General features: G+C 42.9%; 1 protein-coding gene across 1 annotated transcript in view; it reads right to left on the bottom strand.

Moving 5' to 3' along the window:
• Positions 1 to 14,962, bottom strand: part of magi1b (membrane associated guanylate kinase, WW and PDZ domain containing 1b) — a 139,490-nt gene that overhangs the window by 26,473 nt on the left and 98,055 nt on the right. The window contains 7 exon segments of the mRNA XM_038695509.1: positions 4,403 to 5,059; positions 5,264 to 5,449; positions 8,251 to 8,370; positions 9,581 to 9,705; positions 10,721 to 10,778; positions 14,070 to 14,105; positions 14,831 to 14,913. Of these exon segments, the coding sequence (XP_038551437.1) occupies positions 4,403 to 5,059; positions 5,264 to 5,449; positions 8,251 to 8,370; positions 9,581 to 9,705; positions 10,721 to 10,778; positions 14,070 to 14,105; positions 14,831 to 14,913 (1,265 nt within the window).

Below are 14,962 nucleotides of genomic sequence, written 5' to 3' on the forward strand. Positions count from 1 at the left end.
AACTGTGCAGTGGAAGGGTTCATCAAATACATTGACATTTGCAAAACAGTTTAACACCTCTTGTCTGTGTTAGTCCCTCAACCTGCCATTTGTCCGTCCGCTGGCTACGTGGGCGGCGAGAAAAAGCTTCATCTCTCATCTTGAGAGAAGGGCAGGGCGAGGCCTGGTTGCCCAGCAGAGACTAATGTGTCACCGTTGATTGATGAGTCATGAAGAGTGGGGAGAGAGAGTGGAAAAGAGAGAGAGCAGAGCATCATAGGGGTTTCTGTGCCGCTGTCTTTCATCATCTCTCTGATCCTCTGACATCTTTCCATTCACCGTTCTCCTGCTCTCCCATCGTCCACTGCAGCTATTTTTTCTTTCCATTTCCTGTACATGGCTATAAGCAGTTGCTGTAGCCAAGCACAAAGTGAACCTCGCATTCATTGCAGCACCTGCCAGGCCTTACAAACAGGTATAAACAAAAAAGAGAGAGAAAAACGAGCAGAACACGACACTAAATCCACGCTGAGACAAATGGGCTTCATTTTTCTACAGCTGACTAATGACCTGAGCTGCTGGGCTATTGAGAGGCTGTGTTTCAGAAATTCTACACCCAAACAAGTTTTTGCTGACAAAAGGCTGTACAGCAGGTGTATGTGTCCCTGTAGACCCTGTAACATTTACACCTTTTTAAAGGGAACAGGGGAGAGGAAATTAGCGCCTGTTCTACGGCAAGACATCAGGGGCCAAAATGAATTATGTCAGTGCATCAGTGGGGGCAGGAGAAGACAGGCAGGGGAAAATGAGCACATTAGAGCAGTGTAATTAGACAAATGAAAGAACGATGTATCACAAAACACAGAACTGATTGAAGAAATAAATCATGCCCGTGTGCTTACAGCAGGTACATCTCAGACTACAAAATGTCTATAAAACCTCTGTACCTAACCTATGAAACACTGTTAAAGTCTCATAACCTGACACTCCTCCGTATGTATTAACTGGACACCCAACCCCCCCCTCCCCACAACCCCCAGCATTCTCACACACTGTGAGAAAGAGAGCGTAGGCACAGCGTTGCACACAGCCGCCTTAACGAGTGTGTATCCTCGTGCGCTGGTCCTCAGGGATTGGCTCCCATCTTTACGTGGGCGAGCGGGTGTGAATCTAATCTACAGTGGGGGGAACAGAAACAGAAAAGGGGGCTGGAGGGTTGGAGGAGGTATGGATCTCCACCAATTAAGACGGTACCAGGGTCTTTCTGTTTCAAATCTATAATTGGATGCACAGCCGTTCATGTTTGAGGCAGACACCAAGTGTATGTGGATGTGTGTGTGCATGCAGGAGCGGTGTTTGCTCAGGGAAGAAGAGATTCTTGATGGATGGCAGGAGAGTGAGTAAAAGGGAGTACACGAGAGAAAAAGATGTATGTGTATGATAAGCAAAGCTGACACCAAGACCCCAATTAGAGTCCAGTGTGCCTTGCCGCTTCTGGTGGAGCGAGCCGGAGTGAGAAAGAAGTGAGGAGAGGAAGAGCGGGAGAGTAATTAAGGCACTGTGTCTAGAACCTTGCTTTTTGTTGCGTGTGAGTGTGTATCCATGTTAGCAACACGTGTGATATGTAAATGATGCAGTGTGGGTGGGGCATTGACACGTAAATAAATGTAAGATGTAAACCGATTCACATGGGGAAATCTGAAGGACAGGATATGTGAGGAAATCGGCAACAATTTTAATAATCGACAAACGTTTATCAAGCAGAAATACTCATTCTCTGGTTTCAGCTTCTCCAATGTGACAATTTGCTGCTCTGGGCTGTTCTTTCTATAATTAGACTGTTGGTTGGGTAAAGCAAAACATTTGGAGGCTACATCTTAGACTCTGGGAAACTGTGATGGGCATTTTTCACTTTTCCTGTCATTTTATGGATAAAACAATTAATAAATAGAAAAACATTGATTAATCAACAATAGAAATCATAATTAGTTCTTTAAATATCACTTTGGTTGTCCACATCTTCAACAAAGTGCATTCTCACACATGCACAGTCCATAGTTCAGATGCTAGATAGGGCCGGGTATTATTCAAAATGTTCATTACTAATGCCAGCGTGATAGAGCTTTGCTTTGGTACAGACACAAAAAAAAAGAGGAATATAGACATATTTTCTTTACAAAAGCCTTTTGTTCATTTAAAAAAAGAAGCCAAACAAATGTTGTCGAAACATGAGCAGCTGTACAAGAGCTCTGCCTCAAATTGTTTCAAATTGGCAAAAGTCAAAGCTGACTGATCAAAGAACAAGTAAAAAAAAAAAAAAAAAAAAAGACACAAAAAAAAAAAACAGAGTACAAATCTGAACAAGAATTCATTGCCAGGTTTTAGAACTTGACAGAAACTCAGTGCGACAGACACATTTCGGTTGGTACAAAACAAGGAAGTTTGATACTCAGCCCCAGTGTGGGACAAAAATAAAAAAAACAAGGAGACACACTGCACTAGTTTAACTTCGGCTCACTAATTACTGGCTGTGTTGTGATGTTGGAGCCATTAGGCTCTTCATCAGAAACATACAACAGACAGCACATGGTACTTAAAAGTGCAGTGAGCAGACATTTGTTCTATTATTAATGTGCATAAATTACCAAAAATGCAGGTCCACTATATATTAATTCGTTTTCATCTTTGTTTCCTGTGTTTGTGTGTTTTTCTGCTGACTGGCATCCTTTGTAATAAGTAGGATAAAACCAACCATAAAAGACATTTAGCAATGCTGGTTCAATTAAACTTCCATAAGCGTTATCGTCATCTATGCCTTTGTCTTTTAGATCAGTGCCATTCCTTCTGTCACGGTCACAGCTGTCTGTCTGTGTCTATCAAAGCCAGTCACTGCGTTTACACAAGCCCGGCTAAACTGCCTTTTGTTTTATTGACAGCCCATTAAGCCCCTGCCCATGATGAGGCTGTATCACTTTATGGGCTTGTGTACACTTGCACGATGAGGAAATGCTACTCATTAGAAAAAGCCAGTGAGGGGGAGTGAAACTGTTTGGTCTGTGGGTGTGTGTCAAGAAGCGAGGCAAAGAGAGATCGTGACAACACGGAGAAACAAATTGAGACGGAGTCACACATGTAGATAAAATGAAGCCTCAATGCGAGACTACAATGCGACTTGGCCGTCATTCATCTCTACAATTTCCCATGACAGTTCTGAGCACTTAACCCTACAGAGGAGATAAACTGTGCGTGTGTGCGCGCACACAAAAAACCTTTTACTTACTTGAATTAATAAGCCCCAAAGCAAGCTATGGACAGTCTCACAGAGAAAATAGTCCAATTACTTGTATCACACAGAGTGCGTTTAGAGCTCTGGAGGTCTGTGTGTCTGAGGGGGATTGGAGGGAAAATACTGAAATTCAATCATTTCAGTTTTATCCTCCATTCACAGTTGCTTTGTTTCCATTTAGTGCTTCAGTTCGACAGTGTTTTTCAATCAGAAAACATGACAAAAGCTGGGTGGTGCACGTTGAATAGCAGCATTCACATGCTGGTCCACTGTTTTCGCATCACTGACATTGACCGACTAACAGTGAAATGTGTTTATGTTAACAGCAAAATGTCACAGACTCTAGCTCATACCAAGCCAGATAGCCAGGTGGGTGGATAAAAGGCATGCCAGCACAATTGGTGGCATCTTTAAAGCGACTAGCTTAGACATGGGAGTACACTAAAAGCCTAAATTAACTTGACATGTTGTCAGCCAACAAACACAGCAGGCAGAAACAGGGGAGTGAATAAGGACCTGGGCATAGAGAGAAAGAGTATGAGACAGGCTGAAAAAAAGGGAGAATATTCATATTATACACCTGAAACACCCGCTAAACCGGAGTGTCTCTCCGTTCTTTATCCTTCTTTTCATAGTTCCTCCATCTCCCCTTTCCTTTTTCTTCTCTCTGCAGCCTTTCCATTTCAAGACAGTTGTAATATAATGACAGGTCTCAATGCTCTTCAGTGGAAACGCCTCACTCTCTCTTCCACTTCATTTTCAGCCAGTCATCAAAGGCTCCTTTTCTCCTTCCATACCATAATTATCCCTCTATCTTGCCTTCTTTTGAATCTCGTTTTTGCTTCCAACCTCTATTTACATGAATAAATAAATATGTGTGTCAATAAAAGAGCTCTCTGTGAGCTGGAACAGCCTGTAAGGCAGAAACCTATTATTTTTTGCCAACAGCTCCAAGCAGATTCACGGGAAAGGTTTGTTTTGCAATACGTCAACATATGGCCACATAAATCACAAACCGGCATATAGCTTGACACCTATTTCCTTCATCTTCCGCATCTCATCAGTTACAATACAAATGACAAATTCACGGAGACAACATGTACGCAAGGGATCAGCGAGGGATCAGCCTCCACTCACCTCTCTGCACCAGCATGGTGACCTCGCTGCCTTTGGGACACTTGCTGAGCAGGTCGACCACCTGGTTGTGAGACATGCTCTGCACATTTCTCTTGTTCACCTCCACGATGATGTCACCCTCCTTGAGGCCGCGGCAGCGCGGGTAGTCCACGATCTGCTTCACTCGCTGCCCTCCACCTCCGGGGCTGTCGGCGATGGTGAAGCCGAAGCCCTTGTCTCCTTTCTCCATGTGTACAGTGATGAGCTCTGGTTGCGTTGCAATGGATGAGGCCAGGGTGACCACGTCGCTGGGGTAACTGAGCTGAGAAGATGTATCAGAGGCCACCTCCGCCGAGGGGCTATGGGGTCGGGGGAGGCCGTTGAGGGGTACCCCGCCATTGGTTGAGCCGTTGTTGTTGTGACTGCCATGGCTGGACGGCGAATCGTAGCTGTTGGAGGCCTCCTGGCCGTTGACAATGATTGGCTCTTTGTTTTCTAGAATGGCCACTGAGGTAACCAAGCTGGTGTTGGGGTCATCAGGGTCAAAGGGCAGAGGGTAGCCACGGCACAGCTCCAAGTTGACCATGGAGCCAATTGGGATGGACTGGAAGATCTTCACCACTTGGGCATGGGTGTAGCCCAGCACACATGTGTCATTGACACTCACGATCACGTCACCTTAGAGGTGAAGAAGAGACAGAAGTTTGTTTTGTTTCATATTTAAGGAATTCATTTTTCAAAGCTGTTATTTGGTACAAGGTTTGAGCACCCTTACTTATGCACAATTGGTATTCAGAAAATCTACCTATTCTAAAGGTGGCTGAAACCAGTTCAAAAGCAGTACGCCTTCTTTGTAGACTTTGTTAAATTTAGCACACCAACCTGTCTCCATTTTGCCATCAAGGGCAGCAGGTCCATCTAGGACCAGGCTCTTGATCTGCAGGAACTCGTCGGGCTCGTCGCCTCCCACAACAGTGAAACCGAATCCCCGACGGCTCTTTTTCAGCTTAGTATTGATAAAAGTCCCATTCAGCTCGGATCGGTTGCGAGTAAAGAAAGGCTTCCCTCCTGAACACACAAACACAGATAATTCAATTATCAAAATTCTGATATGTCAATTTAACAGCACAAACTGAATTAAGCAGCTCAGAGTTCTGTTTGCATATCACCAAAAATGCTAAATAAGTTCTCGGCCTGGTAATATACTAATTCTAGATTTCATGAAAAAGCTTTGGCTCAATGGGACGAAATGAACTCTCCTAAAAAAAATTAATGCTTATCATTAATCTAAGTGCAACCACTTAAAATGACTGTAATGTGGCTATTGGGTGATCACCCAGTGGGTGAGTTCAGGTCCAAAGAGACATCATGAATCAAAACAGGCTGATTATAATAAATAGATTAATTAGGTTAAAAGGGAATTGGAAAGACAAATGAGGTGCATGTGGTAGGAAATTGGGGTAATCCTCAGGGTAGAATCCCGAACAATCCAAACCCCCCTCCTGGTGCTACCTCCCCTAAGCATCAGACACTGGTACCCTCAAAAGAGTGTCTTGATTCTGGGATTGAGAGTGAATCTTGTCTATGGGCAGTATCTGCCAACTATTGATTAATTATCTGACTAAGCCAACTAGCTGGAAAAAAGATGTGTATATGACTGCTTATAATAGGATCTTCTACTTGCACTGTACTTATAGTCACTATGGTGACTAAGGCTATATTGATTATCCATATTTAAAAGTGCATGGAGCCAAAGGTTTTGTTCAAAAACAGCATCAACAACCGGGCAGTTAAAACATCAAAAAGAACACAAAGTAGTTATGACAATACAGATATTTTGGTTCAAATCAAATTATACAATCTCAGCTTCTTGATTGCCTCATGTGCACTGTATATTTCATTTTTAATGGTGGTTTTGTACTAAAAGATGCAACAGAGAGGCACTGGACCATTGAAAGTACAACCCCATCTGCTAACAAGACATCTCTATTATTCAACACTGATTGTGAGGGTTAAATTAACACCGAAATATCCAAGAAACACATTTCACAGTGGTCTTAACTCTTGAGAACTGCAATCTAAACTCAATTACTCAGTCATCCTTTTTCTTCTTGCTTTATGTACCTCATTATCTGGTGTTAGGGATAAAATGAAGAAAGATATGAGATGGAATCAGTCTTAACATAAAAAGTGAGTGAGGTATTCATCCGCTGTCTTCACAGTGGAGAATTGAAGAACAGGGAACAACTGTTGGGTACAGGGACAGGCTGAGCTCCAACAGTCTATTCATAGACATAATGTCAGCCAAATACTACAGAAAATGACTCCACAAATTACTTCACATACTTCACACAAATGAACAAGGAGATGTTGGCAGAAGTAAAGGAAAGAATGAAAGCGAACAGAGAGGAGATGGACAGAGTCTACATTAAGGAGAACAGAGGGATGTGTGCTTAGTGACCTGCACTACCACATTAAGTTATGCTAGAGCTACAATGTTTATGCGTTCAATGAAAAATGCATTACCCTTGGAGTCGGTTGGTGTCCTTGTGTGTTTTGCGGGGAGTGTGTGTGTTTGTGTGCAATGCCTTTGAATAGCATTTTTCAGAATAGAAGAGATGTGACAAAACTGTGAACATAGATGGCGGATTTATCCACAAGGGATCCCAGAGATGTAAGAACAGACCAGGAAGCAAAAAACATGAAAGTAGGGAGTTAGATAAAGAGATTTCAAATGACGCCTTTCTCTGGAGGAATGTCAAGGCCTAGGACAGTATAGAACAGAGACATCAGAGCAAGTGGGAGGGGGGATACAAGGAGAGTGAAATATACAGATGGAAGTATGGACAACCAATAATTGAACCAAAGCAGAGAGTGGTAGGAGACAAGGCAAAAGCCAGCGAGATGGCGAATGTGGGCCATAAAATAAAGAGATCAATGAGGGAAAAGCAAAAGACGGCCGACAGAGCAGCAAGGGAGAGTAAGAGGGAGAGACAGGGTGAAGCAGTTAATTCTCTGCCATTGCTGTGCTAATTAGACAAGCTGCTAGTGGGAGGCTGGTATAAAAGGAGCTGGCAACCAGGAGAAGGAAACACAAAGTAATGGCTAGACACTGTCTCTGTAGGTGTGTGTAACGCTAAATGATGGGTGAAATCATTGCTTGATCCAGAAAATGGAGAAACATAACAGAGGTTTCATGAGAAGCAACATGTGGCCACAGTAAACATAATTCATATAAAAACTCTACTTGGCAGAGTCATATTTGATTTGTCTCAGGGAAATACAAACACTGCCTCGAGTGCTCGCTTGGAAAAATGTAGTCCACTGTACATACCAGATGAGTAGAATTATATCTTACTTAATAGGAATATATGATGAAACTTATACAGAGAGCAGCTTTATAATGTCAATTCACAACTGGTCCTTCATCAACTCTAGCACGGCCTGAGGCGCCGGCTCAGGAAAACAAACTACACTGTGAAAGATGAATTTGGTTTAACTCATAATAAGTCTCTCTGGGTAACCCAACCTAGAAGCAGCAAAGCAATGAGTAATCCTGTTTTTAATCAGGTTTCAGTTTAATTCTATAGAGATTAGTTGATTAATCGGTCGACCGATTAATTGGGGTGATATCTGACATTTTGAGATAATCGGCATCGTCCAATACCTGCACCCACCAGGCCGATGTATCATGGTAAATGACTGGCTAGTGTTAGATATTGTTATACTGTAGAGAATAATGCAGCTGAATGATGTCACTTCAGACAAAGTGTACCCCACTTTCTCTTAAACACCAGTCAAGTCACGGCATCAGCATCGGCCACTGAAAAACTGATTGTAGTTGACCACTAATAAAGATGGGAACTTACGTTTTTGTCCCATTGCATTGGGCACTGTAGGTGCTGTCTGAGGGTCTCTGTAGGTCTCCTGGTGGTTGGCAGCATAGTTGGCCAGTGGGGCCCCTGCCAAAACCGAGTCCTCGATCCATTCTGTAACAGCAAGAGGCACATATTCTCTAGATGGGGTCTAGACAGGTGCACAGCTGCCCTACTTGTGGAGGAAACCGGGGCTAAGGGCTCTGAGACAACATGTCCTACTGTTTAGGGAAAAAGCCATTTGGCTTTCTATGAAGCTAGAAGAACTCTAAAAGGTCTAAAAATGTAATCTGTGAAAAAGCTACATTTCCTGGTATGGTGTCAGCCTGATATTCAGTTAAAAAACCTTCCCACAGAGCAACAAGTCAATGGAAGTGGTTCAAAGACCCTGACTACCAAGATATAATGTGAAACCTACATTACAGTTTCTCCCGACTGAGCAACATTGTAATAACAGGTCGCACAAACTTCACTAAGCTTTTAACACTGTTTCACATCTCCTTATAAAAGGAGGTGTGTGAAAACAGAGCAACCCATGTCAACGGCTACCACCTTTGATTAATCACCTTGTTAAAGCATTACTGCACCAATCAGATTACAATCTTCATTAATATTCTTAACGTTCAGATAGAATCAATGCAGATGTGAAAAAAAAAAAAAAACTGGTAAAAACCCCAGTTGAGGAAGGGTAAGGTATTGATCTTTCAGACGAGGGAAAAGTCAGCAGGTAATCGAGTGGAATCGAATGATTTCTGCTGAATGAGCAGAGGGTGGAGCGCGATAGCAGAGTTCCCATGTGGGCTGGCGTGCATTGACAATTAATCTCCTTGCGGGGCGTCCTGTGAATGCATAAGGTTCAAGACTGGACACAGGAGCAGCCTAAGGTTACCAATTGGTGGAGTTTTGGCAGCTGTGCGAAGTAAATCATCACTGTTATTTCCAGTCATTTATTAAAAGACACAAATAAGGAAAGAGTCTCTCTTTAGCAGGCAGATCACTTTCAGTTGAAGCCAAACTTACCTGTCTTTACCTAAGAAGTAAAGCTTTCAAGTTATTACCACAAACAAGAATCCAAAGGCAACACAGAAAACAGAAATTAACTTCAAAAAGGCTGTATGGTACAGCCGCAAATAATAGTTATGCCTTTATGGTAGGGCACTTAGCAAATCATAAGGCAGCAGCAGGCAACATCAACTACTGTAGCAATCATTGCTGTAAAGACATAATATCTCTCACACATACATACAGAGACATGCAACTCAGTCACACACACGTGAATAGAAAAAAAGGAAATGACGCCCTTGGTGGGGGCTTGTGAACGAACCTCGGATGTAGCGCTCACCTTCAGGTGGCTGCTGGCTTTGGGGCTGAGGCTGCTGCTGTTCAAGCTGCCTGCGCCTCTTAGCCTCCAACACTGGATTCTCATACTGGGTCTTCCTGTTGATATGACTTTTGGGCGGTGGAAGGAGGAGTGAGTGGATGGACATTGAGAAATAAGAAAAGAAGGACGGGAGGAACAAATAATAGGAATAGAAAGTAAGAATAGAAAGCAGGATGTATGACGAAATAAATATCAGCAGGAACGTAGAGTGCAGCAGAGAGGAAAAACGGGTACAGACGAGAAGACAAGGTAACAGAAGAGAGAGAAAAGGGTCAAGAGAGGGAGGGGAGACATAAGGGCATAAGCTTTGATTAATACACAGTGGCACAATACACATGCGTGCATACATAGATATTTACACAGGAACCCCTCTCTGAGACATGCATGACAAAATCACGCCCACAAATCACAACAAACAAATCCCATTTTCACAGAAACTACAAACATCTTCCACATCACACAACAACCCTGGGAGGTGTTCCTACTAACCTACCAGCACTGAGAAATTACACTTGAAAGCACCACATTATACAGCAAATGAGGGAAATGGTGAATAATGTCTACTTGAAGAAAAAATAATATTACAGAGACAAAGAAGTGGGGGGAAAAAAAATAAAAAAATCAAGAAATGCCACAGTCCTGAGCCCCCAGGTGTTGCTTTGAACAACATCAAAAACGCATGAAACATAGTCGTATTATTGTAGAGGTCCAGGGGACCATCACACAAGACGAGATGCACACATATGCACACGTATACGCGCACACACACACTCTTGTGTTTTCCCAAATGACACAAACAAAAATGGCCTAAATTTTCCAGTAATCAAAAGACCAAAATAACTGAAGCGAAATCTGGCCATGACGTCAACACAGTAGAACTGTACATTTATTAGAGCTGCTCCTATTTACAGTAAGGTCAGTTGTTTCTTTTGTTAAAATGAAAATGTGCAAGTATTCACATGCAAGAAGAAAAATGCCGTTTCTTCTTCTTTCTGCATGCCCGTGTGCAGAGTCAGCTTGTGCATATGTTTAAGAATGTCCTTGTGTGGTGTTGCTTGCCTTTACATACTGTGCATCACTTACTCAACATAGTAGACCCCGTATACTGGATCGTCTATTTTCTCCCATCCTGGAGGAAGTTCTAAAAAATAAAGAGAGAAGAACAGAGTGAGATGAGGAAAACTCAAAGCTGTGAAGTTGCTGGAGGCCATGTATTGAGACATTAGTGGCAAGGCCAGTAGACCTTTTTCCTCTCCATTGTGTTTGCCTGTCAGTCAGTCAGTCTCCAGGCCCAGGGTGACTCAACACCTTCACAAGCTGGCCCCACACTCCCACACCCCACCCCACATACCCTCACAATGTTGACATTTCCACACATTGGATAAGAACAGAGGCAAGACCCCATGGGGCAGAGATGGAGAGATGAAAGGAGCTGGTGAGAAAGGAGTGGTGAAGGGGTCAGAAAGAGGAAAGGCAGGAAGAAAAAAGTGAGGATGGAAAGATGGGTAAAAGTAAAGAGAAATTTATACTTCTGCGTCGAGTCTACGCTGTAGCCGATGTTAACTGTCGTGAGCATTTCTACTTGTGCATTGGTATATGTGTTGTTCTACAATTACACCACAAAAACGCTAGTTGGCTTTGGGGTTTCTGTGTTCCACTGTGTTGAGATTCTTCTTCTTCATTGCTGTAGGCTACTACAAACAATGGCGAGTGAAACTGAGTGGATCATGTTCAAGTCAGAGCTGATCGATGTTGAACAGAATTAAGGCGAAGACCTGAGAAGGTGTCGGAGGAGATGGTATGTTTGGAAATGTGTACCTCTTTTTCTTTTCTTTTCCTCACACCAATGACAAGCAGTCCAATGACTATGATAAAGAAGCACATTGATTTGATTTATTTTAGTGAATGACTTGACTGAAAGCCTACTCCATTCGAGGAGGTGGGATCGGAGCAGCTGCTTATTAACAGTGATGCTAGCATGCATGTGCAAACGCTGGTACAGGCTTTTACAGAAAGTGAAATGCATCGTAATCAAGGATGATTAGGAAAAGATATAAATATGACTGCGTGTAATTGCCCAATAGTGCAATCTTGCTGTGTTTCTGCAGTGTTTGCCAGAGAGAGTAATGCCATTAACGCTAACAGGGCCATCTGACTCACTTCTTTAGTCTGATTAGAGCAGCAGTGATTATTGGCTGGCCTCCACATAGATAATGTCAGAGGCTTCTAATTGGCTACAAACACAGATTGCCCAATAGTCATCTCCTGTGATGTATCAGTTTTACATATTATTACCCTCAGCCAATTAAGCCTCGCCCTGTGAGCAAGTAGATGGTAATTACAATCATCCAACTTGGAGAGCCTCCCTCTGCCTTCTAATGAGGAGGGCCCTTCGCTGGAGTGGAGTCAGCAGCAGATGCAATGTTTAAATTGTCCGTACATGACGCACTACACGCTACAGATTACAGTACATCACAGCAGATAGTCATGACTTGTAAGCAAAACCGATTTAAACCAACCACAAATAAATCTGCAATCAGAGTCGTCTATTCTATGCTTGTCAGCAACTTAAGTAACTATTGCCCCATATTTTCAACACCTGCTAAAAGCAGCTAATACAATGCAGCACATGCGGCTAAAAAGGAATGCAAGGTTACAGTGTCAGTGTTGTTGTGCAGGGTGAGTCCACAAAGCAGGCATGGCAAATTGTCATTCAGATATTTTGAACTGGAACGTTAAATGGAATGCCGTCCCGCCTCGCCTCGCGCAAAATTTTAATCACCCACTTGATTTCACACTGCACTAGTTCCACTCCTGGAGGAGCACCTGTGTGTGTGTGTGTGTGTGTGTGTGTGTGTGTGTGTGTGTGTGTGTGTGTGTGTGTGTGTGTGTGTGTGAGAGAGAGAGAGCGAGCAAAGAGAGGACATTTGGTGCTGCAGTCGTCATTCAGTGCGTGAAAACGCAAATGAGAAAGACAAAGAGAGAGAAATCTGTCACTCGGAACAGTGTTTTCTTCTCACCATGTGTCCATCTTCCCATGTTCAACTGCATCTCATTCTCTTGATTCTGCTGTGATTGATTTCTCTTAAGTAAGCATGTACTACGGAGAGGTACTACGTATGTGCATATGTGTGGGTGCGTGTGTGTGTGTGTGTATATATGAGAATTTCAGTGTGTGTGTGCTGGCGTTGGTCAAATGTTTGAGTGTGCTCCTCCTCAGAGAAATTAAGTTAATTGCATTTCTTTGCCAACCTGTACTGGATTGAGCTGATCGATAACTATTGAACGTGTTCATCCAGTCGAGGGCTGTCTTATGGACACTAGTCTGTATTGAAGATTATAACATGGCAGCTGTTTGAGATGCTTAACAGTGGGAGCTGCTAGCAAGACTAAAGCCCGGTCGACTGTCGACTGAAAGTAAGACCTAGAATGAGGCTGAAAGTAGAGTGGCATTTCTCTTTGGGCTACTCACATTACATTCAGTCATTTGTCTCAGTGTTAATGTAAAAAATATTGATTAATGCAGCTTTAGCAGATCATGAAAAAATATACATGATACTTAAATAGGGTTCCTGAATAAGTCCCTGACCCTGGGGCTATTGGACACCATCAAATCAAACCCATTTTAAAAATTGAAGCTGGTTACAAATCAAGCTAAAATAAGCTTTTTTTCTCTGGTAGGTTTCACTCTTTCACTTGACATCAGCAGTATCCATCCAGTGTTACTGCAAATTCTACAAAATGACAATAAAATAATATGAAATATATAATTTTTTGTCCCTGTATTTCAATTTACCTTTACGCTACGACAACTATTAATCACATATATCGACTAATGGAATGACATCATTCATTACCGGTGCCTACCAGTGCAGGGCACAGTCTCCAGACACCATTTATCCTGCACAAGTGACCGCGCTGCTGGGTCTGAAAGACTAGTTAGTGTGCTGATGGTAGTGCTCTGACAGACACCCATTAGGAAATCATCATAACAGTCTTCCTCGGATCAGCCCTCATCTCTCATGTATGAAATGACTGTCTGCCAATGTGTGAGTGTTTTGTGAGCATGTGTGGTTACCTGGTGGGTTAGGGTTAAGTTGACGGTTGTGTTCAAGGCCGTTCTTTTGATCGAATACATTAATTTGTTCAAAATCAAAGCAACACACTGACGGTAGGCTAGATAAAGGTCAAATCTATGTCAGCGTGGCACAATGTCTCATTTCTAGATGATCAGAGTCATTGTCATAGACATCTCTCACCAACTGTCAGAAGACTCTGTATGAGCCACTGGTGGTGGTGTTGTGCATGCGATTCTGTAGCTGTGCAGAATGAATCACATGTGTGCAAACCAAGGTGACACTGGGGGATGGATGGTGAGTGGGTTATATATTTGTGTGCCAGCAGGGTGGTGTAAAAGATAAGTAGTTCTTACCTAGGTCATTGTCCAGCTCCTCTGTATGCACCCCTTCTACTCAGCGGGACAGACACCACAGCAGCAGGGTCAATGTAAAAGGGATAGAAAAGGAGGGGCAGGAAGGGAAAAAGGTCCACATCTGTGAGTCAGTCAACTACATCTGGCCACTGGGTGGCAAAAGTTAATCAAAGCAAAAGTCTCAGCCCCGCATGACAATCCATGTTGACAAAAATCACAGGGCAGGTTTTCCCCGAAACTGGATCTCTGGCTGTGGTTTAAGGCAGCACAGTTGGTGTAGAATTTTATCCAACGTAAAGTTGTCATGTCAGCTACCTAATGACACTGCTATCACATTTCATTTTGTGAGCCGCAACGTTACCAAAGGGGAAAAAATGTCTGCAAGAATCACATGGCCTCATGTGAAAAATGGTTTGCATTTCTCTCTGTGTCTGCGGATATCTGGTTGAAAATCTGTGTTAAACATCTGAGTATGATGCAGTTGATTCCCTGAAGCTGTGGAGCATCTTGCTCTGACAAACAGCTGAAAGAAGGCGCTATGGAAGAGCAGTGCCACCTAAGGGCTACAAGGGGAACCACTGCTCCTGTATATACATCTTAGATTGTCACCACAACCCAACATTGTTAAATTAGATGTGAAGGAACATGTTTAGTGATTTCTAACCTATGTTTTTGGTCAAATATATATCTACAGAATATATGGAGGATTTTACATAAACCCACATAATCTCATAGATAATCAAGCTCAAACATGGCCGTACCATCATCTTCACATTCTTCCAGGGGTTTCTGAGGCTTGTCCAGGCACCGAGGGTCTATCCAGGAGGTGGTCTTTGTGTTGTGGCTAAACAGAAAATACACGCAAGTAAAATTACCTTAATGTGATAATAATA

Source organism: Micropterus salmoides, unplaced genomic scaffold, assembly GCF_014851395.1.
Source record: "Micropterus salmoides isolate LMB-PRFRI ecotype aquatic unplaced genomic scaffold, ASM1485139v1 Ms_hic_scaffold_4, whole genome shotgun sequence".
NCBI classification, from domain to species: Eukaryota; Metazoa; Chordata; class Actinopteri; order Centrarchiformes; family Centrarchidae; genus Micropterus; species Micropterus salmoides.